At 40.8% G+C, this 26991-nt stretch overlaps 1 protein-coding gene across 1 annotated transcript in view; it reads left to right on the forward strand.

The window, feature by feature from the left end:
- Window positions 1–26991, forward strand: part of KIAA1549 (KIAA1549 ortholog) — an 80644-nt gene that overhangs the window by 21536 nt on the left and 32117 nt on the right. The window contains exons 7-11 of the mRNA XM_026038495.1: window positions 2063–2122; window positions 4724–4869; window positions 12154–12331; window positions 14488–14672; window positions 26564–26599. Coding sequence (XP_025894280.1) covers window positions 2063–2122; window positions 4724–4869; window positions 12154–12331; window positions 14488–14672; window positions 26564–26599 — 605 coding nt within the window. The remainder of the gene's footprint in view (window positions 1–2062; window positions 2123–4723; window positions 4870–12153; window positions 12332–14487; window positions 14673–26563; window positions 26600–26991) is intronic.

The following is a 26991-nucleotide window of genomic DNA, read 5'->3' on the forward strand; positions in this document are numbered from 1 at the left end:
CTTGCTGTKACACTGAGTGACCCGTGGGGAGAGATTTGGGGTTCCTGACTTGCTGCCACTGCCTATATTTCCGAAGTGTCCTTCATTTCATGATCCCTTTGTCAGGTTTTAGAACCCACGCTCAGATGCCAGTGATCAGAGCATTTTCTCCTGTTCATTTTTAAGATTTTTCTGCTTGAGACTTGTTATTTTTAACTTTCATTAATTCCATCTAAAGTTTAAGTGACTAGTCATCTAGCAATTTGCATGAATTAAATCATTTTCAAGTACTAATTAGAGAAAGCATGAAGAGCACATTAAGTCAAAGCAAAACATTATTTTGGTTCAAATGAAAAAAAACCCACAACCCACAACAAGTTCAAAGTTTTACTGCCATTGGAAAGTCTTTGATTTTCTTATCTTCCTCTTCCCAAGCTTTGGAAACTATAGATGCAGTTTAGTTTATGCTTTTGTTGTTCAAATTGTATCTTTAATTTGAAGTAAACACAGGCATGAGGAGASCAAACACCCTCCAGATTTTTAAGCTACACTCAGAAGAACCATGCAGCAGCATGCCAAAAATAAATGGGTTAAAATAAGTGGACTGTGGACTGCTTTTTTCTTTCTTTTTTTTTTTCTTCCCTTAGTCTTTGGAAATTCAATGCATCCTGGTCAAAGTACAGATGTCTCCAAGTTAGAATAAAGGCCCACAGTCTGATACTGTTCTGAAGATTAAGTCACACTTAATTAAGATTAAGTCTCGCAAGGGTACTCTGAAAACTAGTGCTTCTATTATTGAAATAAAGGCAGAACAGGACTTCAGAAAATGTCGTATTTTATTTTCATAGGACTACTTATGAGCCTATAAAAATAAAAAGTATGATACTAGTGATTCTTTTACTCTTGCAATAACAAAAAATCGGAAAGTTTTTAAGGGGCAAAAGATTGGATTTTAGAAAACGCTTGGGTGGGTACATGCGGAGAGGTCAGCTACTCCACAAATTATGTAGTAATTGAATTAAAAAACTAATAATATTCTTTTTCTCAGAAGCAAGTAATAGTGCTATAACTTCTAGTTCAGTTCTAGAACTGAAAACACGATATCCTCATTCTAAATACTAATCTGTCAGGGACCTAGTCATTCTAATCGTGTGCCTCCTTCCTTCTGTTCGTAAAATGATTTAAAAATTAACCTTTGTAAAATGCTGAGCAAACTGCAGCTGGATTATCAAATATTTTGAGAACGTTGTGACCCTTCCTTTTTCTTTCTATTATACTTCTGTTATTCCGAAGCTCCAGACGTCCCTTGAGGAAACTGTTGGCCCAGCCCCCATCTGCGCTTGCTTCCCAACACGTCTTTACTGCACTCCAGTGGAAACCTTGGGAAAAAATTTATTCCTGGAGTATCAGTAGAAACTGGCTGTATTCACTTCACTGGGGCAAGAATTTCACTCTTCAGCACAGCTTTTGGGGAGAATTGTGAACTAAAGAAAATATAGGGCCACAGACCAAACAAGCCACAAGAATTTTGTCCACAAAAATGTTCTTGTACACATTCATTTTGTGTGTTTTATAAAGTAATTAGGAAGGCGATGTTTTTCAAATAATACTTCCCGCACACCTGCCCACAACACAAATGAGATCTGGTTAGTTTTCTGCCTCACACTTAGTATTTCACAGCACTTTCTGCTTCCGAGAAGGTTGTATTCCCATTCTCAGGCACTCATGAATTGCCCTATCACCCTTTGAGCAAAAGTCTCATGCTGCATTTAGCTCAGTAAGGAGGAGAACATGGTCAGTGAGCTTTGCTTTTACATTTCTAGGAGCAATGACCTCAGCGYAGGGGCTTGAAATCTTTTAGGTAATACATCTGCTTCACTCAGCCACTTCGTGTTCAGAGGTGAAGCATGGAGTGTGTGTTCAGAGCACTCTCCTTGCAGCCTCAGGAGCTGTAATGAATCGGCGTAAATCAGGTGCTTACTGACAATATCTATTATGAAGTGGCTTCTTTTTTTGTGTGTATGTCTATTGTTGAGAATACTGTTCTTACAGATGTTTTTCCTCCCTTCTCTTTTTCCCCCAGCCTTTCATTATCCGAAGCTTAATGTGTCGCAGCTGATGAAATCTTCCTGGGTGAGAACAGGTACGTATAGTCCACGTGAGTAAATAGGAGGGTAATTATTTTGATAAGGGGGAAAATAGCTGCGATGAGTGTTGATAGCTTAGGGGTGCTGCATGTTTACAAGGTAGTAATGTGCCTGAGCAGTATAAATTCTAAAACCCATGGCCTAATGACCTGGAACATCTGGGAAATATAATTCCTAGGTCTGGAATGAACTACTGCAGTTGCTTGTTAATGGACACACAATGGCTTTTTGTCTATGAAACAGTTCATTCTTAGTGAGACAAGTTACATTCTCAGGCATAAGGAGACTTGTACTGTCAATATCACACTTTTTTTTTTAAAGGATTTTTCATTTTAAGTGAAAATTAAAACTTTATATGTGGCACTTTGTACTAGAACATGCCAGGAATACAACAGACTAAAAATAGTTGCACTCAAAGTAAATGAGACAGTTTCATCACATTTCATTGATCTCTTGTGATTCATTTGTGGCAGATCACTCCCACACAGTCTGCTGGATATTTTACTCTGTAATTCACAGATCTAGTTGAGCTGTCACTGAGCTCAAAGGCTCTTGTGTTTGCCTGGGAGCAGTAGCATCTACCTGTTTCTCAAGCCCAGAAGGTCTGAATAGTGACCAGGCTGTGCCCAGCAGCCTTACTGTTAAGGTGTAGATGCCCACCTGTACAGATTTTTGTCTTCCCCACCAGCTTTCCCACCCTGAATTCAATAGTGTGTGAATATGTACATGCTATTTTTTTTCTTCTAGATATCCTTTTCTCCTCCCACTAGTGGACTAGTTTACTTGTTAAGCAAGGGACTACTTATCTTCTGAATTACATGGGGCTTTTTTTCGAGAAAAATAAACAATTTCAGGTGATGTTCAAGAAGTGGAGCAGATTTGCATGCATTTATCCCACCTCCGCTTTGAGTTTTGTGTTAGTTTTTTTGGTCAGTTTTGTTGAGTACCACACTATTCTCTCCCCTTTTCACACTCAGATTTGCTTTATCCATTCTTGCTGGAAGTTCTCTTAGATTCTGCATTAAAAAAAAGTTCTTCCAGCTCAGAAATCATGCCCTTTTGTATTTTCTAAGCCTCCTGGGCATGTTTTTTTTTAAAAAAATCAGTTGCAGCAGCTTCCTTTTTCTTAGCAGCAAACAAATCTTTTGTACCCCAGTTCTTACAGGCAGCCTGAGAAGAGAGAGTACATTTGGGCTTGGTCAGTCCTTAAAAACTGCATATTTGTATTTTAAGGGCAAAATCACTGTGTGTTAGTAACCTATTTTCATTATTTTGTAGCTGTTTTTAGGCAGGTGACATGACTCGTGATATAGGCAAATAGGATTAATGCRTGCTAAGATGAGGTTTTTAACATCAAACTACCAAGGTATAAGTCAATGCATATTCTAAAGTACGATGACAGTCACAAAACAGTGGGACATGCAGCATTCTCTGTGGATATTCCTTTTACTTGCAGAATACAGCTTGTGCTATTAAGCATAATTCCCTGRTATTGAAATTCAATATGCAGGCAAGAATGGTCTTCAATTTGTTGTATATAATAGCCCTAGGTCACTGTCTGTTTATTTGGTATTTAGCTCTRCAATACTTATTCTGTGATTGAAAGTAGTAGAGAGGCTGTTGATTTCAGTGTGAAATTATGGAAGTGTTTCCTTTTTTTCCTGATATGTCCAGTGTTTTTTTAATTTTTTTAAAAAAGCAGTGATCTTAAGGAATAAAAGCTGGGTTATTTTATTGCAGTCACTGGTGAGTTGGTTTCCTGTCCTTTCAGGTTGTTTAATTAGACAGAGTGAATGACTGACCCTTCAGCCCCCATTTACTTTACTGGCTGCCCATGCTCTTAGTAAAAGCCTGTTAATCTTTTGCTGCTTCCTCTGTGGTATTCCTGAGGGATTGCAGTCACCAATAGCTGCTCCAGCCGCTGGTGCCTAGGCTGGGGAGTGAAGGTGGCAGGGGAAAGAACCACATTTTTTGTGCCACGGTTGGCATACTGTTAATCTTTACCTTACCTAGGCAAGATTCACCGAGGCTGCATGGCTCCATTTGGTTTCTCCACGTGGTGCTACTGCTTTCCTCCCATATTTGTTTTCTGAGCCCTTGACCTGCCCATCTCTAACTCTGATTTCTAAACATAAAACTATGACTGCAAGTAGCTGCAAGGAGATTGTTTAGCCTGAATTTTCCTGTTTGGTTGTTTATGCGTAATTTATTAAACATTCTTTTTGTTTGTATGTTTTGTTTTGTTTTTAAATTGTTGCTTCATCATTCTGGGTCTTTCTAGACTGGATGATATTCCAGAAATGCCCTCCTTTTTCTTTCTCTCTCTCTCTNTTTTTTTTTTTTTTTTTTTTTTTTTTTTTTTTTTTTTTTTTTTTTTTTTTTTTTTTATGTTTCTTTTATTCTTTTCCCATCCAAAGCCTTATACGTTCCTGCGTGTAAGCTCTGGCTGACCATGGCACAATTCCCATATGACCACTGCTACCCTTGAACTGTCCATAAGACACCACAGGTGACTCAAAGCTTATACTTTGCAGACAAGAACCTGAAGTACCTTACTAATTCAGCTGTGTTCTTGGTCTCCTTTCTCTGCAACGTAGTTCTCCTGGGCGTCGCGGAGCAGCGGATTCAGGAGGAAGTGTTTCAGGCGGAGATGGAGCGGAAACTGGCCCACGTGTTGAACGAGGCTTTGGCCCGCGGGCGCATCTGGAGGCGAGCCAGCTTTGCAGGCAGCAAYGTCGTGCAGGTACTGAGAGCTCAAACACAGAGGAAGAAACGAAGAAGACTAGGTTATGAAATACGTTAATAGTATCTRAGCTTTGGGTGGGGGAAAGTTAACACAAAAACATGTATTGTAAATGAAGGAGAATAGATTATTAAATACGTTAATAGTATCTGAGCTTTGGGTGGGGGAAGATAACACAAAAATATGCCTTGAATCTGGCTAGTTTAGCTAGTTTATTTTGTCTGAACATTATTCTTCTGGTTAGCTTGTTATCTTCTACACTAAAATTAACAAGAGGAAACGACTGAGAATTTAAAGTGAGCTACAAGAAATACTAGTGACTTTTTTCAAAAGCATATTGAAAACTGCTTTTGCCAGTGCCCTGCTTTGAAAACTTGCTAGCTTTCTGACTTACGTGAGGTGCCCAGCAAAAGGAGCTGCAATGGTACTTGGAATCAAAAAGGTACTCTGCCGGAACAGCCTCTTCACAGCTCTTGAAATGTTTATAGATCATCTGCGGTGTTTTGGTGACAGTATAGAAATATGAAATAGAATCAAGTGTTGTTTGCAGCAGTAGAGCACCATATTCTACCTCTTAGCTACCTATTTGTCACCTACTCCTAGTCACTCCAATCCCATGGTTTTCAAAAAAGAATGATTAATTATGTCAAATTTTGTACCTGTGGCAACTTCTGTTTATACTTTATGGATACCAGTGCTTCTTTATAGTTTTGTCGTAGGTGGATTTATTGACTTAATGGACATAAAAATTCCATTTTTAGATTCTTACATATCCTCCTTTAGCCAGATTAGCAAACTGAAGGATGAATTTAATGGATGATCTTCTTTAAAATCACCTTTTCCGGCTAATTCATGATGAGTTTGCTGATTTCACATATATTCTTCTAGAATTTTAGACCTGTTATCTGTATTTAATTTAATCCTGCAGTTTTTACTACAGCTTTTAATTTCCAGATGTTCAGGTTTTCTTATTTTATTCTCCTGTCTCAGAAGCATCTGTCTCAGTAATACATTTTTAAAATTATTTTTCTTACATACAGCTTTGAATTGCTCTGAATAAGTGTCTGTTTCAGTTCTTATATTCCCAACACCTTTTATTGCACTTTGTTCCTTCTGCCTCAGTCCTGCCTCTGTATATAAAATAAGCAAATAACCCTTATGCTGCTAGCAAAGATGCCAAAATCTATAAAAAGTAAATGTCTAGATTACTGTTTTGCTATTTTAGATCATAGAGCTCAGGCAATTTTTTGCTTCCATGCACAAAATCTGTGGGTTGTAAAACGCACTCTGCAGCTCACATTCCAAGCCTCAGTGCTGCTCGCTTACACCACTTAAATGGTGCAAGAAAGCTGGAAACTTCCCTCTTGGGGGAGTGGAGGAGACCCCCCTGCAGAAGCAGGGGGGTGATGCTCAGCACATGACGTGCTCCCACCTAACACAGCACCTTTGCAGGTGCTCACAGGCAAGTGTTAGGGGTGGGTGGCACTCTGCTAAACGAGAGGAGGGAGGAGGAGTACCGCAGCATTCACCTTGCAGTGTGTGCAGTGTTAGCCCTAAGTGGTATCTATTACCTAATGCTTGAAAGTCCCTTGTGAATTGGTTACGTCTGTATCAACTTAAAATCACCAGGAAAGTGGGCAAATGTTCATGTCATCTGGTTTTGAGTCATTTGCTGGTGCTCTTAGAAGACATAAGAGGAAGAGGTTCTCTTCTTCTGGGCAGTATTTTGCAGCACTGATAAAGGTATTTGGAACTTCTTAAAATGTAGTTAGTGTGACTGGATATTTTAGTCCACCCTTCATTCCTTTCATCCCAGCTCCAGTCTCTCAGAAGCATAATCTGACCTATGTACTTCTTTTGCAGGAACAAGTGCTGCAGTGCGGACTGCAGTAGGGAATATGCAACTGAAATGACACTTGGAGAAAACAGGACAGGTTGGCTGGATTTGCTTTGCATTAGGCAGGTAGATAGTTAAGGAGTAGTTGTTAATCATATTTTTTTCAGAGAGTGGCTATCATTTCACCCAGATTGTTTCTTTGTGTTTTTAAGGACTCAACCATAAAGCCACCAAGCATGTGGCTACCTTCCTCTGCTGCTCAGTCGTGAGACTGGCTGGAGCAAGTGAGTTAGGAATGTGCCACAGGGCTGAAATGCTGGAATTGCTGCCGCCCCAGAGATGAGAGTGTGGGAGGCTTCCATGCTGGCAGGAGCCCTGTCAGGCGGAGTGCCGGCCACGTCAGCGTCAGCGTCACCGTGCGGGGGGAACGGCTGGCTGTGCCGCTCCGAGCTCCCCGGCCTCTCTGCGCCTGGCCTGGGGCAGCACATGGGGCAGCCGCAGCCGGGGGTGGCCCCCCTAGTGCCATCCCGAGCGCAGGGGTGCTCCCCTCGACGCCTCCCTCCCAGGCAGGGGTCCCATCCACACTCTGCTGCAGTCAGCCTTCTAGTTTGGCTGCTGCAAATTCTCTTCCTCATAGCCCAGTTGTGCTTGAAATAGGTTATATGAGTGCATCTGCGTGTGCCGTTTCTGTTCTCCTGTGCTTTATACTCAGCATTTTCCTCACATATTTCTTATACATAAGCCAATGATTAGTATAATAGCAAGCCACAACGCAATGATGATAAGAGCAGAAGCTTCCAGTAGCATCAAAGTGTTTGGTACTTTCATGAGCAGCTCATACATACGTCCACAGCTCATACATACGTCCACAGAAGGCAGGACCCATTCATTTCATCTCTGTAAAGCCCTTGAGTTTTGCCTGGGGGAAATATATTTATAGTATATTGAAATTTATAGTGTACGGTGACATTGCGAACCTCTATGGAAAATCAAGACTGTGGATCAGAAGGTGATGCAATTATTTGTGAATGTTACTGTAATGTTACTGTAGGCATATTAGGTTAGTTTCTTTTCCTTTCCTATTTTTCTTTTTCTTTTTTCCTTTTTCAAGAAAATAGAACTGATGTCTTGTGAATCTTAGATTTCATTTCTAAATGAATGTGTTGTGAGCTAAGAATGTTAAAAATTACTCCTGTAAATCTAGACACTTTGAGTAAGAGCTTCAGATTTCCTAGGGTACCCAAATGACACGTTTTTCCTCCTCTTGTTCACCTGTCCATGCTTTTAGCAGGTAGTACTCCATGAAAATATGCCTATAACCATCACCTATAAAAAGGCTCTGATGCCTCACAGCTGGCTGTAAAACATAAGGCAGCTGTATTGATTTTTGTATAATATTCATACTAGCGTTCCACAGAGCATATAATATATATTTTTAATAAATATCTGCTGCTGTTGCAATTTTAAGCCACTCACGTATTGCAGTCTGTACTGCATCCTGTGCAGACTGGGCCACGCGATGTATTTTGTCAATAGTTTATCACAGTACTCCTAATCCTCCTTATTTTTTGAGGAATTAAGGGTCTTAAATATAGTTTATAAATGCTTTGGCACAACAGTTTCTCCGCTGGCAAGGTAGAAGTAAGAAGTGGATAAAGCAACAACTTTGCTGTGCAGCCCCAGCCAGAGCACTTAAGGACAGCGCTGGCAGCCTGTAAGCTGCCCCAGTATTTCCCATCTTGACAGGTTTATGTAAGACCTTTCTCAGATCTAGAACTAGCTGTGAGTGATGCTTATTTTAAATATATGTTTTATGTTGCGTTGTCTGCTGAACCAGTGAGACCACAAGTGCAGTTTGATTTAATTGCATGGACACTAAAATCTTACTCTTAATAAGGCAGCATCTTTGGGGGTTAATTCCCATGGGATGAGCAGAGTAAAATGGGAACATAATCCTGGGACGTGCGTTTTGGAGCTTCTGCAGGTGTATTTGCTTGTTTCTAAGTAACCTTGTGCCCGACATGGCTTCATCCGAGTCTTCCTCACTTCTGAATGGGTTGCTCACAGGGACATCCCCCTTGGCTGGTCAACACCTGGCAAAAGCTTTTTGGGTTTCTCCAGCACCTGGCTTGGCCCTGCTTTAATTTACGAGCTGGGCTCTGTTGCCAAGGCGACTCAGCTCACCGACCTGTGAGTTTCTCTTGAAAACAATTTGAAAATTAAGTTTACTGGCACCTGGACACAGCTAAGCCTTTACTCTGTGGAGGTTAAATGCACACCTAATGTCAACAGAGATGATGGAGCTTATAGACACAGAAGTTGAATGAATTAGTCTTCTTAATTTTCTGTCTGCAGCGTGTTGAAATTCTGACATCACTTCCCTCCTCTGTGTGTTCCCTCACTGCCACAGTATAAATGTAAAATGCTTCCTTGTGCATGGGCTGCATTTCTGGATGCCTGGAAAACAGCATTTCTGTCCATGCTTGCATTCTTGGCCTTCTTAAGCAGAAGGGAGATCTCCATAGAGTATGAGAACACGAGGAATCAGAAATTGTATGGAATATATAATTTGGAATAAAATGGCATAAAACTGTTTAGAAATTATGTTCTTAAAAACTATATTGATTCCGTACCTTGATTTTTAAAACAGACTTAAAAGTAATTCACAGTCAGTGAGCCATTTTCTATGTTGCAGCAAACTGAGTTCAATTTAAAAGATAGGTTTTAGTGTCGACACAACAGATGCAGGCTGCAGTAAAGTTCCTGAGCTTACGTGCGTGTCTAGTTGTCTCGTAGTCACCTCAAGAATACGCTACTCAACCATCAACTCTCCTGGGGTAGAAATCCATAACCTGCTCCCCCTGGATTTCAGGTTTAGGCTGCAGCTTCCCTCCGTGAGAACTCATAAAGAATTGTGAATTCAGAAATGATTTCAGAGAAAAGATATCTCGAAACAGTGAGCTCAGTTCATCAGCACCAGCCTCTACGTCCACCCTCCATTCAGTTACTTCATGCTCATTCCCATGTTCCCTACACTCTGCCAAAATACCTCCAGCTTCTTCTTTTCTGCTTCCCCTCTTCCCCACCCCTATTCCTCAACATCCGAAGCCATAAACTCTATTAAATCTTCATTGGTTTTCGTTATCTATTAGGACTGTATTGTTTCAGTCATGGCAGCTGGAATCTTTCCTCCTTCCCTTCCGCCCTTTCCCCACAGCAGAGGCCTTCCTCTTCGTAGCCCCTGCAGCAGGGGTGTTTCAACCAGGATGAGAAAAGAGGCGTTGCTCAACTGGTCCTGTTAGCAGGGYGGGCCGTGGTTCAGAAATGTGCTCTCTTCCTTGCTGCTTATACCAAATGGCCTAATGCTGGTTAGTATTCTTTGCTTTAGCCTTCAGGTAATTGAGGCTAGGAGGCTTTCATGATGATTGCCATTAGAAGGCTTTCATGATGATTGCTCTTTCTCTCTCTCTCTCTCTCTCTCTCTCTTTTTTTTCTTTTTTTTTTTTTTAATGTATACTTTAATGTTACCACAACTGGGAGGTTCTTTTTTGCCGTTCCCTGTGCTAGCTTAGGACACTTGACTTGATGTCTGCAAAACCCTGTTTTTTTCCTCCTTGTTGAAGCAGAACACTGCAGTACTTCCCTGCAACGTGATTTTTTTTGCTGGAAAAATTCAAAACTTAGCTTTTGTAAGCCTCAGTTGTGCAAGCCTTTGTGTGTTTGCTTTACTTTAGGCCTTTGGGTAGTTGTTGGAGACTAATTTACTAGTTAAATACACACTTCATAGCAAAGAAGAATTGTGAAAGAAACTAAGTTTAACGCCCTGTTGCGGCATTTCCTTACAGCTCTCTTTAAACTCTGATTAACCTGATAAAATAACTCCTACTGTTTGTTTGGCTTAGTTGTAGGTTGAGTTCACCATTCCATATAAATGGTTAAACAAAAGACTTACAACGTATGAGGTTTAATTTTGCAGGAATGTAAGATTGTTACRTGAGTCTCATCTACAATTTAGATGCGCAGTGGTTAGACACTATCTGCAGGGCTGCCTCGTAGCGCACATTCTTCTGATTATTAACTTCCTTAGAACTAGGTAGSAAAAGTGGCTTCCCACAGGGTGGAATAAATCCCCTTCTTCCCTGGAGAAGGGCGGGAGCGAGGGGGAGCTCTTTGGAAGATGAAGTTGAYGGTGCAGGTGCTTTAGCTGAGGAAGTGCCGTTCTAATTGACACTGACAGAGTATTTGCCTATGTATGTGCTTAACATTCAGAAAATCTGGGAGAAGAAAGAGGGTGTGTTGTGAATAGCAAAGTGAAGTCAGAGTAGGGGCTTAGAGAAGGAAAAAGACAATCAAATTAATTTCTCCCATAGCTTCTATTAAGTAAAGATAATAGTAAGGTATCCAAGGCTTCTAGGATGGGATGGTGAAAAGCAATTCTCTTCAAAATGGAAAATTTGAGTTTCAGACCTTCTCCCAGCATCCCTTATTTCCCACCTGCGCATTTGAAAAATCAGCATGCAGAACAAACCACAGTCTAAGTTCCAAACACGTGCAGAGAATCGCAGCCAACTGACCTACAGAACACCAAAACATGGAACCCGTTTGTGTTTCAGAAACTCGGGGTACTTACAAACACCAGATTTTACAAGTACCTTTATAAAAGTTGGTTGGCAACTGTGTGAGGCCACTTTCCACTCACACTCATCTCTGCATCATGAAGCAAATGGAGAAAAGCCAAAAACTTTAGGTTTGCCATAAAAATGTATTATGCAGATCACGTCCTTGGAAGCTTTTCTCTCAGTTACAAAAGAACTTGTAAATCTGCAAATTTCTAAGTGTCCCRAAGTAGCTGAATAGTGCTTATGTAATTAGGCACTGACTTAGCATTCCTCTAATGCCTTGCTCTGGAAGACTTCCACCCAGATCCTCTCTGTCCCAATCAGATGTCACTATCTTGACTTCTAGTTTGGGAGCAAATTATTTTACTGATTATTAACTCTATGTAGCTGCCCTTGTCTAACGTTGAATAAAGTTCTTACATGAGAGAAGGATATACGTGTGTATATGTTTCTTTTGCCACTTCAAGGATTTTGGAGTACTATGCATGGATTGTCTTCCTATCAGACTTAGCGTGGATAGTGACAGTTTTCAAACTTTAGCAGTTCTTAGCTTAGTTGTGTAATTAGTATAATGTCATGTTCCTAGGTATGCAAGGTAGAGGGGTTTAATTTTGTAGCAATTGTACTGCTACACTGAGATTTAATGCTTATGCACTAGGGGCTATGAACAGTAGCAATTGAGAGAGATCCTCGTGCCATCATGGCAAAGCTGTTCCGAATCTTTCTTTCTAAACAAATGCATTGAAGCAGGTAAGAATAAAGGCCAAATATGTGGGAACCCTAATGAAATACAATTTAAAATGTAAAACGATGCTTCTTTCTTTTCAGATTGTAAATGTGTCGCGATTAGATGGCACTGATAACCCTGTGGAGCTGATCTATTTTGTGGAGGATCAAGATGGGAAGAGACTCAGTGCTCTGAAGTGTTCGGATCTCATGAACAGGGTTGATATCCAGCGAGCCGCGATCATCCTTGGATACCGCATCGAAGGCACCGTTGCACAGCGTAAGCCTTGTTATATCCCCCCAGTGCCAGCGGGGAGAAACAGAAAGGGTGACATTAGCTATGGAGATGAGGGCGCTTCACAGTATCCACCACTGTGGTGTTTTGTCTTGGGATGCTCCTGTTCTGGCACTTCTACAGAAATGCCTTCCAGCGGGCACGGGCTGCTGGGCGATGCCGTGTTGCTGCCTTCCCACAGGCCCTGCCGAGCTTGGGGTTGCAGCAAGGTCTGTAAGAGGGTGGCCTCACTGCTCCCACCCTAGCAGCACACTTCACTAGCTGGATACTGAGAAGTTTTATGGGTGCTTTGTGCCCTTTTTGTTTCCTGCTGCTAGTCTGGTGTTTCTGCAYGGTTCCTCTTGTCCAGGAGCTTGCAGAAGCCCCAGTGCTGCGGAATGGGGAGGATCAGTGGAATGGGCATTTCCTGCATCTGAGCTCTGGTGATCACTCTTAGGACTAGTCCTTATTTGTTGTTTGTCTGAATTGCTGTTTCTGTGAGTGAAAGATGAGGGCTAGTTGCAAGGTATTTGGGAGTGTACAAAGTAGAGAAAACTCTTTTCTTCTCGAATTTGAGGGGTTAATAWAGAAGTAAAGTGAACATTTAATAAGGTAATATTGTTGTGCATTAATCAGAATACATAGGACAGGCGATCTTAACAATAAATAACAGAACAATAAACTTTATTTGGGCAGCTTGATATTTAAATAATTTGCAGTAAGGTGCCAGAGAGAAAACTTACTCAATACATTGTATTGTAGTTAGGAAGGAAATTTGAAAATATTTAAAGAACAGACAAATAAACAAGGTCCCTCAAAAACCAGATGCATCTGAACAATAAAGTACTTCATAGATTTAAATGCTTAATTAGGTTTTCTGTGTTCTGTGCAGTATTTGAAGCATGAGTTGCATTGTACCACAGGGTATTTTGGCATGTGCTTSATTTTTAGAATTGTCTACAGAAAGAAGAGAAAGAAAATGGAGATAATTGAACCGTCTGGGTGTTTTCATGTTTCTCAATTTTGTTCCACATTTAAAGAGTAGTTTAAAGATTGTTCAGTAACCAGTCTGCTTGATTTCTGTTAATAGAGTATAATATTGGCAAGACAAAATGCAACAGGTTACAAGAATACATACCCTTTACAGAAATGGTAAGGGTTGACCAAACTTTGTGGAGCGATTATAGCATATTCTGTGTGTTGAAATGTAGTATCTTCAAGAACAATTAAAAAGTTCTTTAAAGAGGCATAGAAATAATGTTTTAAATGTTTTTTCTTCTTAGAGGAGTAACTAAAAGAAATATATTTTATATCAGAAAATAAAATAGCATGGATGGTTTTGTATTGAAATTGAAAATTTATATTATTTCCATTTAATCTCTAGATTCATAATGAAAATAACTGTTATTTAGATGTTATATAAAAACAAGATTATACAGAAATACCAGTTTTAATTGGAACCACTCTTTTAAGAAAATGCATTTAATTGTCTAGAGAGGCACTACTGCTGTGTCTTTCAGTCCCAAGTGGAACCACTGTGCAGAGCAGAGTGAATTAAAGTTCTGTCAATTCTTCGGTTACAGGTTTAACATGTGTTAGTGGTTGGATTGCATTTTCCAGTATAATTGTCTTTGTATGCTGTYGGGGATCTCCTGACAGTGACAATGAAATAGAGAAAATAAAGTAATTTATTAATAAGGAATTTGTAACCCTACACATTGGGGAAAAGGGTCTTACTGCTTTAAAATTGACTGTGGTTATTGATAGAAGCAGCAAAATGTATAGTGTATTGCCAAAGAGAAGAGATAGCAGGACTTAGGCAGCAATGTRGAATAGTTTTCACCTCTATTAGCGGTAGATTAATTTTCCAGACACATTTCACTATGTCAGCTTCATTTGGAGTTAGAGGGTGATGTGGCAAAAATGCATTTCATGTGGTGACTTAGGCACAAGTCTCCGAAGGTAGGCAAGAATGCTTTCTGAATGTGACATCCATTGACTTAAGTGTGTGTGACAGTTCCTGCGATGTGCAACTGGTTCCTGATAAATCCCTTACCTAGCATTTGCAAAAAGATAAGAATAAATTGAAGTGTATTTTTCTTGAAGTGTTCCCAGTTAAAAATGTACAGYCACTTAGAATAGTCTTGCTTCTAACTTTACAGCTCTGGAAAAGCTGAAGGGGTCATCTYCAGAGTCGCAGAACAGCAACCTGTGGATTATTGTTGGTGTGGCGGTCCCCGTGGCTGTGGTGCTCCTCATCGTCATCATTTTGTACTGGAAACTTTGCCGGACAGACAAACTGGAGTTTCAGCCAGACACAATGAGCAACATTCAGCAACGACAGAAGGTAAAAGGGGGAGCTCTGCTGGTGGTGGCTTTGAGTGTTCTGAACAGGAACGAAGGCGAGAGGCCAGGGCACACGTGCCATCCTTACGAAGGATGTGGAAACACTGTTTTGGAGCCTTCTGGTAGAAAAACAGTTAAACAATAGCTCAGATCAAGAATCAGTGTTTTGTCTGTTCTGCTGGTTATGTGATACGGCATTAAATAGATAAATCTTTCTGAAAAATGTGGGCACTGAGGCTGAAAAGAGCTTTTCTTCATCATTTCAGGGCTTTGGCTAGGACCATGTAAGAGGATATGTGTTCACTGCTGAATTATTGACCTTGTTTTCTGCAGAAAGCTTAATTTTTCTGTGGAGAGCTTCCACTAAACTRATTCAGCGACTCAGCTGCACCATCCATCATGCCCCACATTGGGACTAGAATTTGCTAGAGCTCGTCCTTGCTCCTCAGCCTTCCTCAGAGCTCAGCAGGATGCTGCCCGAGTGCCCATGTGGCTGCTGTGACAGCCTGTTATTGGACTAGAACTTCAGGTGCTGATGTTGAATGAGATTGCATGGGGAGGATTTTGGTTGAAGTGGTGGACTTGGTTAGGATGGTGAGAAAGTCAATTTTTTCATGCCCCAAACTGTAAATTTTGAAGTATTTAATCCCGGATTTTCAAAAGGGGCATATTCATTAAAAGGMGTGGAAAAATGACTAAAGGGTTGCAAATCCTACTTTTCCTTTCTACARCTGAGGAGGACAGGCCTGTGTCAGAAACACAAATGCTCTGACTAGGCCTTCACTTCCCCTTGTCTCAGGCATTAATAAGGGCATAATCGCCTGCCCGTGCTAATCCTGTGGTGCCAAAGTCATGTTCATAGCACTGTCACCTCGTGTTCGCTCGTACCGTTTCCTCTGTAACAAGTCTTGTCTGTTCCCCGTGCTCTCTCTCAGGATAATTAATGATGGGAAAGATGAGAGGAGCAGAAAGCTGTTGCGCTTCAAAAGCAGTCAGAACAAATCAATAGCAGCCGCCACTTGGCTTGCCTCTGTACAGTGAGCGCCAGAAACAAGGTCAGCAAAAAGTGACCCCCTTTGATGGACTCCACCACTGGTAGTTGTTTTACCTGCCTTGGATTGAAGAAGTGCCCCATGGTAGTTTAAAGTCATTTTGAGAATGGTCATGGGAAAAAGGTGGGAGAGAATCGGTATCCTTGGTACACTCTATCGTGGCCTAAGTCTGCAGTAACTCCCTGCTGTCTTAAGCTTTATGTAAGGAAGTAGTTGTTGACTGCAGGGCCAGAACCATCTGTCATAGTTTTACATTGTTTGAGGGTAATCTACTGACTGCACTCAGTTTTTGTGTTTGTTTTTCTTTCTCCATTTCTTCCACAGTGCTCTTCACTTGAATGGTTCTTTAATCATTCAACACACTTGGTGTTTGTATGATAGGCTTGTTTTGGTTTGCCTAGACTGTCACTTTGCCTTCTGTGTAAGCAAATTAGAAAGAACCTCTAAGGACTTCTAGTCCAACCTCCATGTACCAKTGTATGGCTCATAGTTTAATACTAAATGAGGTGAAGCATTAAAAAGTGTCTTAAATTTTTATCACTTGGCACATTAAGCAATTGGCAGAATCCACTTCCAGAACCATTTTTCTCCTTGGCTGAAGGTCCAGGATAGAGGAAATAGTCTGGCTCCCTTGGTAGCAGGCTGTCTCTGGGCTTGCTCGGTGTCTTTTCTTCCAACAGTGAGTGCTATTTTCCCAAGTCAGAATAGGACATATTAAGCAAGTACTGAGACCTCCAAATGGTCAAGACAGCATTAAAGTGATGAAGCACAGTTGTCCTCGTCCTTCGTTTTGCTTATGTCTTTTTAAAAAATTTTGTTATATTGCTTAAATGCAAAGAAAAAAGTTGAAGGAGTCAATCGTGATCAGGGTTTTGGAGCTGTAATTAACTCAATTTTAAAAACAGTTTGGACCTTTTCCTTCCCCCTGCACAAAAATATATTTTTCTTTTTCCTCTTTCAAGTCCTTGACTATAGTACCAAAGGAAGGTGAAGGCCTGCCCTGCATCTGTAGATGAAGGGATATTTGGGCTAAAGAACTGTTTGTTTTTTTTTTCTTTTGGAATCAAGTGCKTCTATTAGTTTAAAAGAATCATAGAGGAGTCACATTTATGGTGTTAGCTCTTCTCTCAAATGTCAGTCCTAAAAAATAAGCATTTTAAAGTAGATGGAATGTGTAAATATCAAGGTATTTCATTAAAATATATGTGGTATGCCCACACTGGAAGTAGAACATAATTCTTGTCAGCCCTGCAGTAAGTCTGCAATGTTTTGCACTTGAAAATGTGCTGATTTTTTTAATATTAATCCCATTGGTTTGGAAGATTGGGAACGAGGACACTTTACATATCCATGTGAAATGGGATATCATATTGCACTGGTGGATATCTGGAGGTATCACCAGTCTGCTCTTCAGTGTGTTTAATGACCTGTTTTACCATAGTAGATCGGTGGGCATAAAACCTGATAGAATTTATAGTAGTAGAAGATATTGGACGGTGTCAGCTGTGATTTAAAGCCTGGTGCAAGGTTAGGAGTGGATGAGRAGAAAGCTTGTGGTGCCCTCTCACACTGCTGAGGAAATAGCTTCCTGCTACCAGGCTAGGTCGTTGAAGCATCAGCAGAGCTTCTGTGAACGTGCGGTGATGCAGATGACTTCTCTGCAAGTTAGGAGAGTAAGACACGAGTTTTACAGGAGTCTTTTTTCCTGGTTTTAGAGTTTATTCTACAAATTTGCATTCTTGTCTTAAGAAAGATGTTCAGAAGATGCTACAAACTTCCTGGATTTTGTAAACATAACGTGTTATTTTAGTCCCCTCCTCCTGGCTTTAAACAACTCCTTTTATCTTAAAATATTTCTAAATTAACTTAGGCAATATAATATTTTTAGATTTAATTTCAGCAGTGTATGCGTAAACATTTGCCTCTACAAAAGCTTTGTTTCCCCCCACAAAAGCTTTGTTTCCCTTCTTTTCCTTTCTTTGTATGACTTCTCTGCTTCAGTCACCATCATTTAAAGTACCTCCTAAGCTGCATGTCCACACATCTTTTACTGGAGCAAAAGAAGGTGTCGTTATCTCTTGGCTGTAGAGCCCTGGTGCCTTTAGAGTGTGTCCCTGAGCATGTGGCTGCTGGTTGCACCGCGCTGAGGGGAAGGTCTCAGCATAGCCTGTGGTTATCCCGCTCCTGAGGCACCCCAGGAAGAGGATCCTGCTGGCACAGCTGTCCTGCATTGGCCCTGGCCAAAGCTTGGTGCATCTGCTGCAGAGATGGCCTTCATTTGGGGCTGGAGATGGTGATGTACTTGCCTGCTTCGGCAGGCTTAGCTGTGTTGCAAAGCACTTGGTTCCTGCGGTGAGGAAGCATCATCTAAGAACGTGAGTCTGCATCTCTGCTGATGTGCCAGAGCAGCCTCCAGTCTGGCATAAATCCAGATCGGCTGCTTGCTCCCACTTTCCCCCGTTAAGACCCGATCTCCCTCAAGGACAGCACTGGTATAACAGGATAATGTTCTTTCTAAGGTGGTGACCAGTGCAGGGCACCATGCTGCCCTACCCCACCAGTTCTTGTTCTATCCATCTGGCCTTCCAGGTGCATCACAAAATTGATGTCTTGCAGACAGGATGACATCAGGATCCTTCCTAAAAAATAATGCCACCTTCTGCTAAGGATATATAAATAGCCTGAGCACAAACCAAGTTTATGTTGCTGATAACATGGATGCAASATGCAGAGTCTTAAGGGATGGTCTAGGCTTTGAGTATTCTCAAAATATTTCTACTTAAGTGACTATAAATATAGCTGTATATAGGAAAGAAAAGTTTTGTGTAGTGTTAGCAAAATACTGAGAAAATGACTGATTCTACTGTTTACTTACAGTGAAAATTGGGGTTGAAAATACTGAAAAATGGACCTAGAAGAGACTCTGATAAATTAACTAGTCTGTCTCTCTTCCTCTAAGGATCAGCTGTGTCTGAAAAATCTTACAGTTCATTCTTGGTTCTGGAGATTAAATGGAAAAACAGGTACTTAAAATAGGTTTATTTGGGAACTTTTATAAATTGGCAGTCAAGGAAACAAGTCATAGTAGTGAATTTTTTAATGCAAGATTCATTGGTCTGTGCAAAGATGACTTTTCAAGAGATGGAGACATGATGTTTGAAGGGCACATCAAGTATTCATGACCTGCTGTGTAAGCTGCAGTATTCTACAGGAAATTTGCCTTGATGTGATCTGCGTTCTCGCACCGGATAAAGATGTCTTTGCCTTTGGAAGTAAAAAGATGCCTAAGTGGCATTTGTACCTTACAGATTTCTCTCTTGCCATTTTTTATATCTACTGCAATGTCATTGCATTGTGAACTTTCTTTATTGCAAAGCAGCTTTGCCTTTATGGATAGCTGCATTTTTGCCATGGGTCATTTTTCTTCTGTGTGAGAAAATGGATAAATGTCTCTCTTTGGCCAGGCCCTCATTCTGCCCTGTCCTGGAGTACCAACTTTTTTGTGTGAAAATACTGTCAACCCTTTTCCTTTTCCGTGAAGAGGAAAAAAACATCCTGTATATTATCTGTAATGCAAATAGAGTTGGAAATGTTAGTTCTCTCTATGGGCATCCAAAAATTAAAAGGAAACATTGTTCCTTATAGATCTCACCTTCCTTGCTGTGTAAAGCTTTTCAGAGGGCAAAGTGAAATACTTTGCTCTAGCTTTTCAGGGGTGGTTTTAGCCATTGACAGTTATTCATGGCAAGGCTCTGTTCCCTGCAAACAAGAAGATCACTGCTGTGGACAAGCTCAGTAATTTCTTTACAGGATCTTGGAAGTCCTCCTGCAAATTCTGGACATGCTGAAGTCCTTGTCTTTGCAGCGCTGACTTAGAGCGAATACTTGTTTGGTTCCAGGTTTGGCCAAGGAACTGGCTTTTACATCTTAAAACCCTAGAGGAAAACAAAAGTCGCCCTCTCTAGTCAAGAGTCACTCCATTCGGTGCCCTCTGTGCCCCGCTAAGAGGCTCGAGGGCTCAGCCCATCTTTCTGGCACAGTGTCTCTCCTGTGTGTTCGTGGGGAGCTCCCCATGAAACCCTTGTTGTCCCCCATCTTCTCTGTGAGCTGTAGCACAAATAATAGCAGAGCTGGAGGGCTACCAAATTACATCATGTTTTGGCAAACCTCAGCAAATGTGTAATCACTGGGATGCTCTTGCATGTGTGTCCTAATCTGTGCTGCTTGACAGCCAGTCAGAGCTCCCATGTGTCACTCRTAGCTACAGGTAACGAGTCATGCCTTCTGCAAGATGTCTGAAATAGGGTTTTGTTGATTTCTCTTTTCCTCACAAGCAGGAACATCTGATACCCAAATCTCATGTGTCAGGTATAACTTTACACCTCTGAATTGAGATTTTTGCTTATTGTTGTGTATTCAGTAGACTGCGTCTCGGATGTTCCCAGGATCAAAGAGGCCAGCCCTGCTGGAGGCTAAATACTAGACTTCTGCTTCTKATATAAAAAACTCTTGTAGTGGTTTGACATTCTGCACTGCTTTTGTTCATCTGTATAATGTGGAGGCAACAGCTCTGCCTTTCAGAATAATTCCAGTCAAAAGAGACTCATGTAAAGAAAAGCAGCTGACACCAATCTTCTAAAAGCTACCTGTAAAGTGACAGGAGTTTCAGTAACAGATTTGTCTGTTCCTACTGTTTGCATAACAAATGTTGTTCATTTCTAATAGCAATCCTAACTAGCTCTCCAAAATATTAATTTTGAAATTGCCTTACAGATTCTGCTGCTTTAGATTCAATAGCTGGATTCTAACAAGACAGTATTCAACATACTAATTGCTTCTCAGCGATTCATTTTATCTGATGATGAATCCATCATCAGAATCTGCAGGAGTTCTTTGTGATAGCTTCTATAATGTGGAGTAACTATTGACAAATTGTGGGTTTAAAATACCACACTTAAAATCACTGCTCATTCTGTCAGGAGAAAAAAAAAGTAAAATGTCACCATCTTTTTTTAGAAAGATTTAGGTAGCCATATGGAAATCAGAGCAAAAGAAGAGCTAGCCTGGTGCCCACAGAAAGTCTATAAAGGGAATAATGACAGGGCAAGTAAATACGATGCCTCTTYGGCTTCAGTGACTCTGTGGCCTCCGGTCATTTGTGGCTCCCAAATGTTCTGGCCCCTGTAGTGGGGATATTTAGCAACCCTCTGTGGATTTCTCTTCTTTCTATGAACTTACGTGATCCTTCTCCTAAGCCCTTCTGAGCTGTTGAGAGCAACTTCCACAACATGTTATATGAAGCAGGTCATCTTGTTCTGTTTTGTTGTTCTCAACCTGCCGCCTTCTCATTTCATTTGATGCCCCTCTAGTCCTTGTACTGGAGGGAGCAGTGAACAGTTGATCTGTAGACCAGTTCTCTGTGCCCATCCTGATCTTACAGATCTTTGCCCTATTCCTGTGCCAGTCCTCCCTTTTCTGGGCAGTTGAGTCATTAGCYATTCTTTTGAACTTAACTTTGAACTAACCATCTCTTGAGTTAGCTTTTGAAAAGATGGGGTTTTTTTCCTGTTTTTTTKGGGGGGAGTGGAACACTTGATGTGCATAATGCTATTCAAAATGTAGTTGACCCGTGGATTCATTGTGTGTGTGTGTGTGTATGTATGTATATATATTATATGTATATGGTGACTACAGTCACAATATGTGCATATTGAAATACATACTAACTTGATAGTATCTTAAATATAATAGGCTGCCGGGGCTAGATTACAAGTAGGGGAATGTCCCGATGTTCCTGCTAAAAGATGGCAGAGAGTTTATGTTAGATTGTAGTTATTTTGAGACCGAGGAAATGAGCTTGTGTCAAATCGCTGTTGCCGAAGCTTTTAATGTTCCTGTTCCCTGGTTGCAGAATAGTGAGAAATTTCACTAAAAATACTTTGCAGTTCACATTGTGATTGTAGCAAAGTGACAAAGTCACTGRAAGCCTTTTGCAGCCACGGAGCCCAAACAGAGACAGGTGGCTCATTCATTCACCTGATCTTCCCKGCATGAAGCGGCAGCATCATTTGAAAGGATTCCTGGGCCTGCAGTGAGCAACAGATTTTCCTTAGTTTTAGAGTAGTCACTGATAATGAGGAACATGAGGAAGACAGAAAAAAAACAATCCCTGTCGCTACATGTGAGCAAGTAGATTTTCTTCAGTATGTCTGAGTGTTTAAATGTTGTTTGCTGTAAGCACTTTTTAGATAGATAGATGTTTGAGTTACAAGACCACAGGGTTACTTTTGTGCCCTGAGCCCAACAAAATAACTGAAAAATAAATTAAAATAGYTTATCTGTGCTCTATCTTAAAGTTTGTTAGCACTTTCCTCCTTACTTGTGGAGAGAAGGTGTTTCTGGAATGTGTCATGTACGTGCTCACTCTAGACAGCAAGAGCCCTCTTATGAAAAGTATCTTTGTGCTTCACAAATTAAGAAGATTTTCTTAATTTATAACATGATCCTTCTTGTATTTTGTCAAATTTACTGAGCTGTCACAGTAACGTAAATGTGGCAAGAAGAAATGCAGAGAGAAGGATGGAGAGGATGAAAAACTACTGCAAGGAATCTCTCATAAGAAACTCTTCCAGAATAGGAGTCTTCAGGGATTTCAGGCTTTATGAAGTTCTTGCAAATTTATGGGTTTCTTTATTTGCTTTTGATCATACCCCTGGGGCAAAAATTCCTTAGGTGGTACTTCTTGCAGGATTCGTTCTCAGTATTTGTACAGTGGTGAGCTGGCAACCCCAGTTTTGCTTTTYCAGGGGAGGATGAGAGAAGGACCAGGTGATGCATGCTAGCTTTTCTAGAAGCTTGTTCTCCTAGTTTTCTACGGCAATTCTGCTGATCCACTGCTCCACTTTCGCCAGGTTTGGTAGTAGAACCCACTGCAACCGTGAGCGCGGCCCTTCTCCACACGGACGTGTTGGCTGAGCTGCCTGAGCTCTTCCCCATAGCTGTGGGAGTTAAAGGAAGTCCTGCTGTGGAAGGAGCTAGGAGGAGTCTGTAGCAAGAGACAGGTGGCACAACATGAGACACAAAAGTGTTTTGCATGTACAACTCCGTTGGCCCTCAGAGCTGAAAAACTTGCAGTTTTCARCTAAAATTTGCCATACAGGGCACAGTCATAATGGGAGGCTGATGATCTCCCACCCCAAGAATGATACAATGAACTGCCTGAAGGCAAACTTTTCCTAATATACATCGTTTCCAAGTGGAGGCATTTAAAAATTAGAAATCGTTTTAGTTCCAGGTAAGTGTCTTCTCCTAGGCCAGCAGCTGTGAGTCCTTCTTGAATCATATCCTGTTTTCATAGGCAAGCTGTGTCTGCAGCACAAAAAGGCCTCAAAATACAAATGACCTCCTCTTGCTCTTCCTAGGAGGAACAGCTATGGAGACACAGCTCGGTTTCTATGTCATCTTTTAACATACTTTTTGACCGGCATGTCTCTTGTACCTTTAATTTCACATGTATTATTGCTTTTGAATCCAAACACTGTGTGTGTGTGTGTGTGTGTGTGTTTGTGTATAATTATTTTGCATAACTCACAGACAGTCCCTGATGATGATCCCAAAGGATTTTGTGTAGAAATGGAGCCATGAAGAGTTTGGGCATATGGGGTAGGAATGAAATAACAAGCTGAATAATAAAATGAGACTGAAAGGGCAAGGTGAACATGCCTCACCAGTTCTATATCTTATTTATTAATAGGTGTTTTAAAACCTCGACTGTTAGTCACTGCAGAGAACCTGGTAGGACAATCCCTATGGGAGCAAGAAGTAGTCGATACCTCAGAGGGGTTAGTAGGGACATGCTCCAACAAGTGAGTTAGAAATAACAAGGCTGTAGCAGTTGCAAATATTTAACATTACCCGTGCATCATGAAAGTAGCCCAGTGTATTTGTGCTTCCCTGAGCACTGGGGTTCTTGGAGTGCAGAGATGTGTTTGATGCTGTGAATGTGACATCTAGGAAACTTCCTTCCATAATCTAATAGTTTTAAGGAGTCTCAGTGAGRACGCTTGCGTAGGGCTTCGGCACCTGTTGGTGTTAAGCACGCTGATTCTCACTTCCTTGTTACATATAAATTAGTAGGTGTTAAAACATTTTTTGTCTATTAAGTTGCTTTATCTTCTCATGTAGAATTCCTCATACTAGCATTAAATAAATCCATAAGTCAGCAGGGTTTCTTTACAAGGATTCCAGTCCTGCTCATAGCTTATATGCCAACATTAAAATACTATCTTTGAAATCATACTTAGCTCCTATGTTTCATTAAAAATGGATTTTAACAGCGTCTGCTCAGTGCTTCTGTCACTACAAAAAAAATGTAATATCAATAGAAAATAGTCTGTGCTACATTATTCTTCATGTTATGTCCAAATTCAAATGCTGTTGCTACTCCTAAAAAACTGAAAAATAAATAAACTGTACCAAAGGAAAACAACTTAAACATTTAATTAGAGCAGCCACAGGAAGAATGCTGAGTAAGTGAATTTCTTCTTTTCTGCTGCTTTCTACGGAAACTATTCACTGACCTGCAGCCTTTACTGCCTTGAGAAAACAAATTGTTGTCATTCATGGCATGCATCTGCATCTAGGAAAACAATATATTGGCAGCCATGTAGTTTTTCTGTGATGTAGACAGTACTGAGAACTGTTAGCTGCGATCATGGAATAAGTGTTTACCGAGGCACACACACTTGATGTCTGTTGGCTTTTGCAGAAATCACTTGCTTTTTCTAAAACTGAGTTTCAGAGCTTTTTTAAAAATTCAGTACCTAACTATAGAATTAGAAAACTGACTTGACCTACCAGTTTAATATCTTTGCCCCCTTAGATTTCCCCAAGCACTGCATGCGTTAGTCCATACATGCTCATGTTGGAGGTCAACCTCATAGCAGTTGTAAGTTTTCTCTTTCACAAATGTCTATTTAAAAATACAACAAATCAAAGCCCTGTTGAACTAATTACATTTAAAACAAGTGTTGCTAGCATTGACCATGTGCATTCTTTGGTAAAGCSACTTGTGGTTCTCTCTCAGTGCCTCAAGAGAGCAGTATCAGCACCCGGTGTGCTGGGCCTGCCTTGGTGGCCGGTTGTCCTGGGAAATGCCTGGTCAGGGAGTGCTGAGCTGAGCAGTGGCCCTCCAGTCCATGGCAGCATGAAACTTGTTTTAAGAGGAAGAAATCAATTCAGCGGGGTCTTAATGATGCTATTTCTACAGCCAAGACTGTGTTACTCTTTCTAGATTTATCTCAAATAATAGACATTATTTTAAAGTTATTTATGTCTGTTTGTATTGAGAACAATCTATATTCATGTCATATTTTTAAATATATGTGTTTTTGATACTATATTTTTATTCATGTGTATTTCATCTGTACACACATATGCACACATCTATACGTCTTATACATCTATATATTGATTGGAGCTGGTAATGCCAATTTTACTAAAGCTTTTTTAGTAGGAAGCATCATGAAGTCTTATTATACAGCTGTACATGACTTTGCCGGATTTGAATCATTCAGGCAGAAGTTCTGATATTAGTTTCATATGGAATCATTTTTTAGGAACAACAACTTTTCTTTCCAATAGCAAAGTTAAGAGAAAATATATTTCGTTGTCTAAATTTAAAAAATACTCTTAGAAAATTGGAAATGCTCTAGTGCAACTTCTCTGACTTTATGGGTGCAGAGGAGGGAAGGAAGGGAGGAGGGTCCACAAGGTTATTGGGGGCAAGGGAGTTGCTTTTGCCAGCTCTGTGGTGAGCTGCCTCTTTCTGACCATAAACCATTGTGGAGAAAACYTGTGTGTGTGCAGCAGGGTCTTGTTAAAGTTGCCACCTAAATTCTCTTAAGGTTCCACCTGGGTTGAGGGTATAGAGTTGTACCCTGAAAGAGAAGAGGAAAAGGATTGCAATGAAGACAAATGAATAAGCAGAGAGCAAGGAGACTCTGTTCTTGCTGGTCTGCCAGAGCTGGCCTGCAAGCCACTGAGTGATGTCAAGTGGGACTGGCAGCTGGCAGAGAGAAGGGGAGAGGGGCAAGAAAGTGGGATGGAGAGGTTGGATCTGCCTGGCAAGGAACACTAAGGAATYAACCTGCTTGAGACTCTAGGAAAAATGAGTTGCAGGTTCTGTGATGTGTGGGGTGAGCTCTTCTGTGCTCTGGGGTAGAGTCAGTGGTATCCGAGGTTTGCCATTCCTCTGTTGGCAGCAAATATCCATGAAATCCGCTGGCAAAATCTTGGCCATGCTAGTTGCACATTTGACAAAAGAAAACAAACTTTTATCTTCCTACACCTCCTGCATCATTCACGTTGGACAATTTTTGCACGAACCTATATAGGTGTCCTAGTTCTACAAATGACATCCTTGTGTTCTACCCAATTTTGACCAATAGAAGAAGGCTCAGCCTATGCCAAGGATCAAGCAGGGTAGAAGAGAGTAAGAAGGAAGAAGTAGATATATGACAATACAGCTAAAATTGCTTGTGAGGCATGAAGAGATCCAATTGTGACTGTTCAGACAATCCTAACTGTGCCATTTCTTAGAATCTAAGTGTTTGCCTTTGTAGTACTAACAGACTTTTAATACAGCTTCTGTGTGGTCTGTCTGCAGATAAACATTTGTGCTTACATATGCTGTTACGTATATGTAGATGTACACACAAATGTATCTGTTTCTGTAAGTGCTCTTAGACAAAAGGTTACATTAGATTGCAGCTAAGAATAGGACTCTGCTGTCAAAGTTTAAAGATGTTTAAAAAAATAATGTTGTTTTACTCCCCCAAAGGTTTTACAAACCCAGGAATTTAGAGTCAGCTCGAAGGTATGTTGAAATGTATGCTTGAGACACTCAGCAATTTTAATTTAGCCACTGCGTGTGCCATCCATTGTGGTAAAGTCATGCTATGACTTCCAACATTACTAGCACATTTGTCTTTTTTAGGGTGATTGTTGTGTGTCGTCGTGCTCATTGCTCCCCCCTACACCCAGTCTCATGACACTGTTATAAAAGGAGTAGTAACTTTGCAGGTCAATTCAAGGGTGCTGAAGAGGAGTGGAAGAAGCACCGGATTTTCTGTGGAAGAACTTTATCCAGCGCCCTGTGAAGTCCCTCATCGTTGATGGAGCAAAAGAGGCTTGGGGAGAGAGAAGTCAGTGAAATACACAATGTGGTAACTGGGAGTAAGAGGCAGGGCTTTACAGCTGAGAAGGTTA

The sequence above is a fragment of the Nothoprocta perdicaria genome, unplaced genomic scaffold, assembly GCF_003342845.1.
Source record: "Nothoprocta perdicaria isolate Ctin4 unplaced genomic scaffold, notPer1 scaffold_210, whole genome shotgun sequence".
Lineage (NCBI taxonomy): Eukaryota > Metazoa > Chordata > Aves > Tinamiformes > Tinamidae > Nothoprocta > Nothoprocta perdicaria.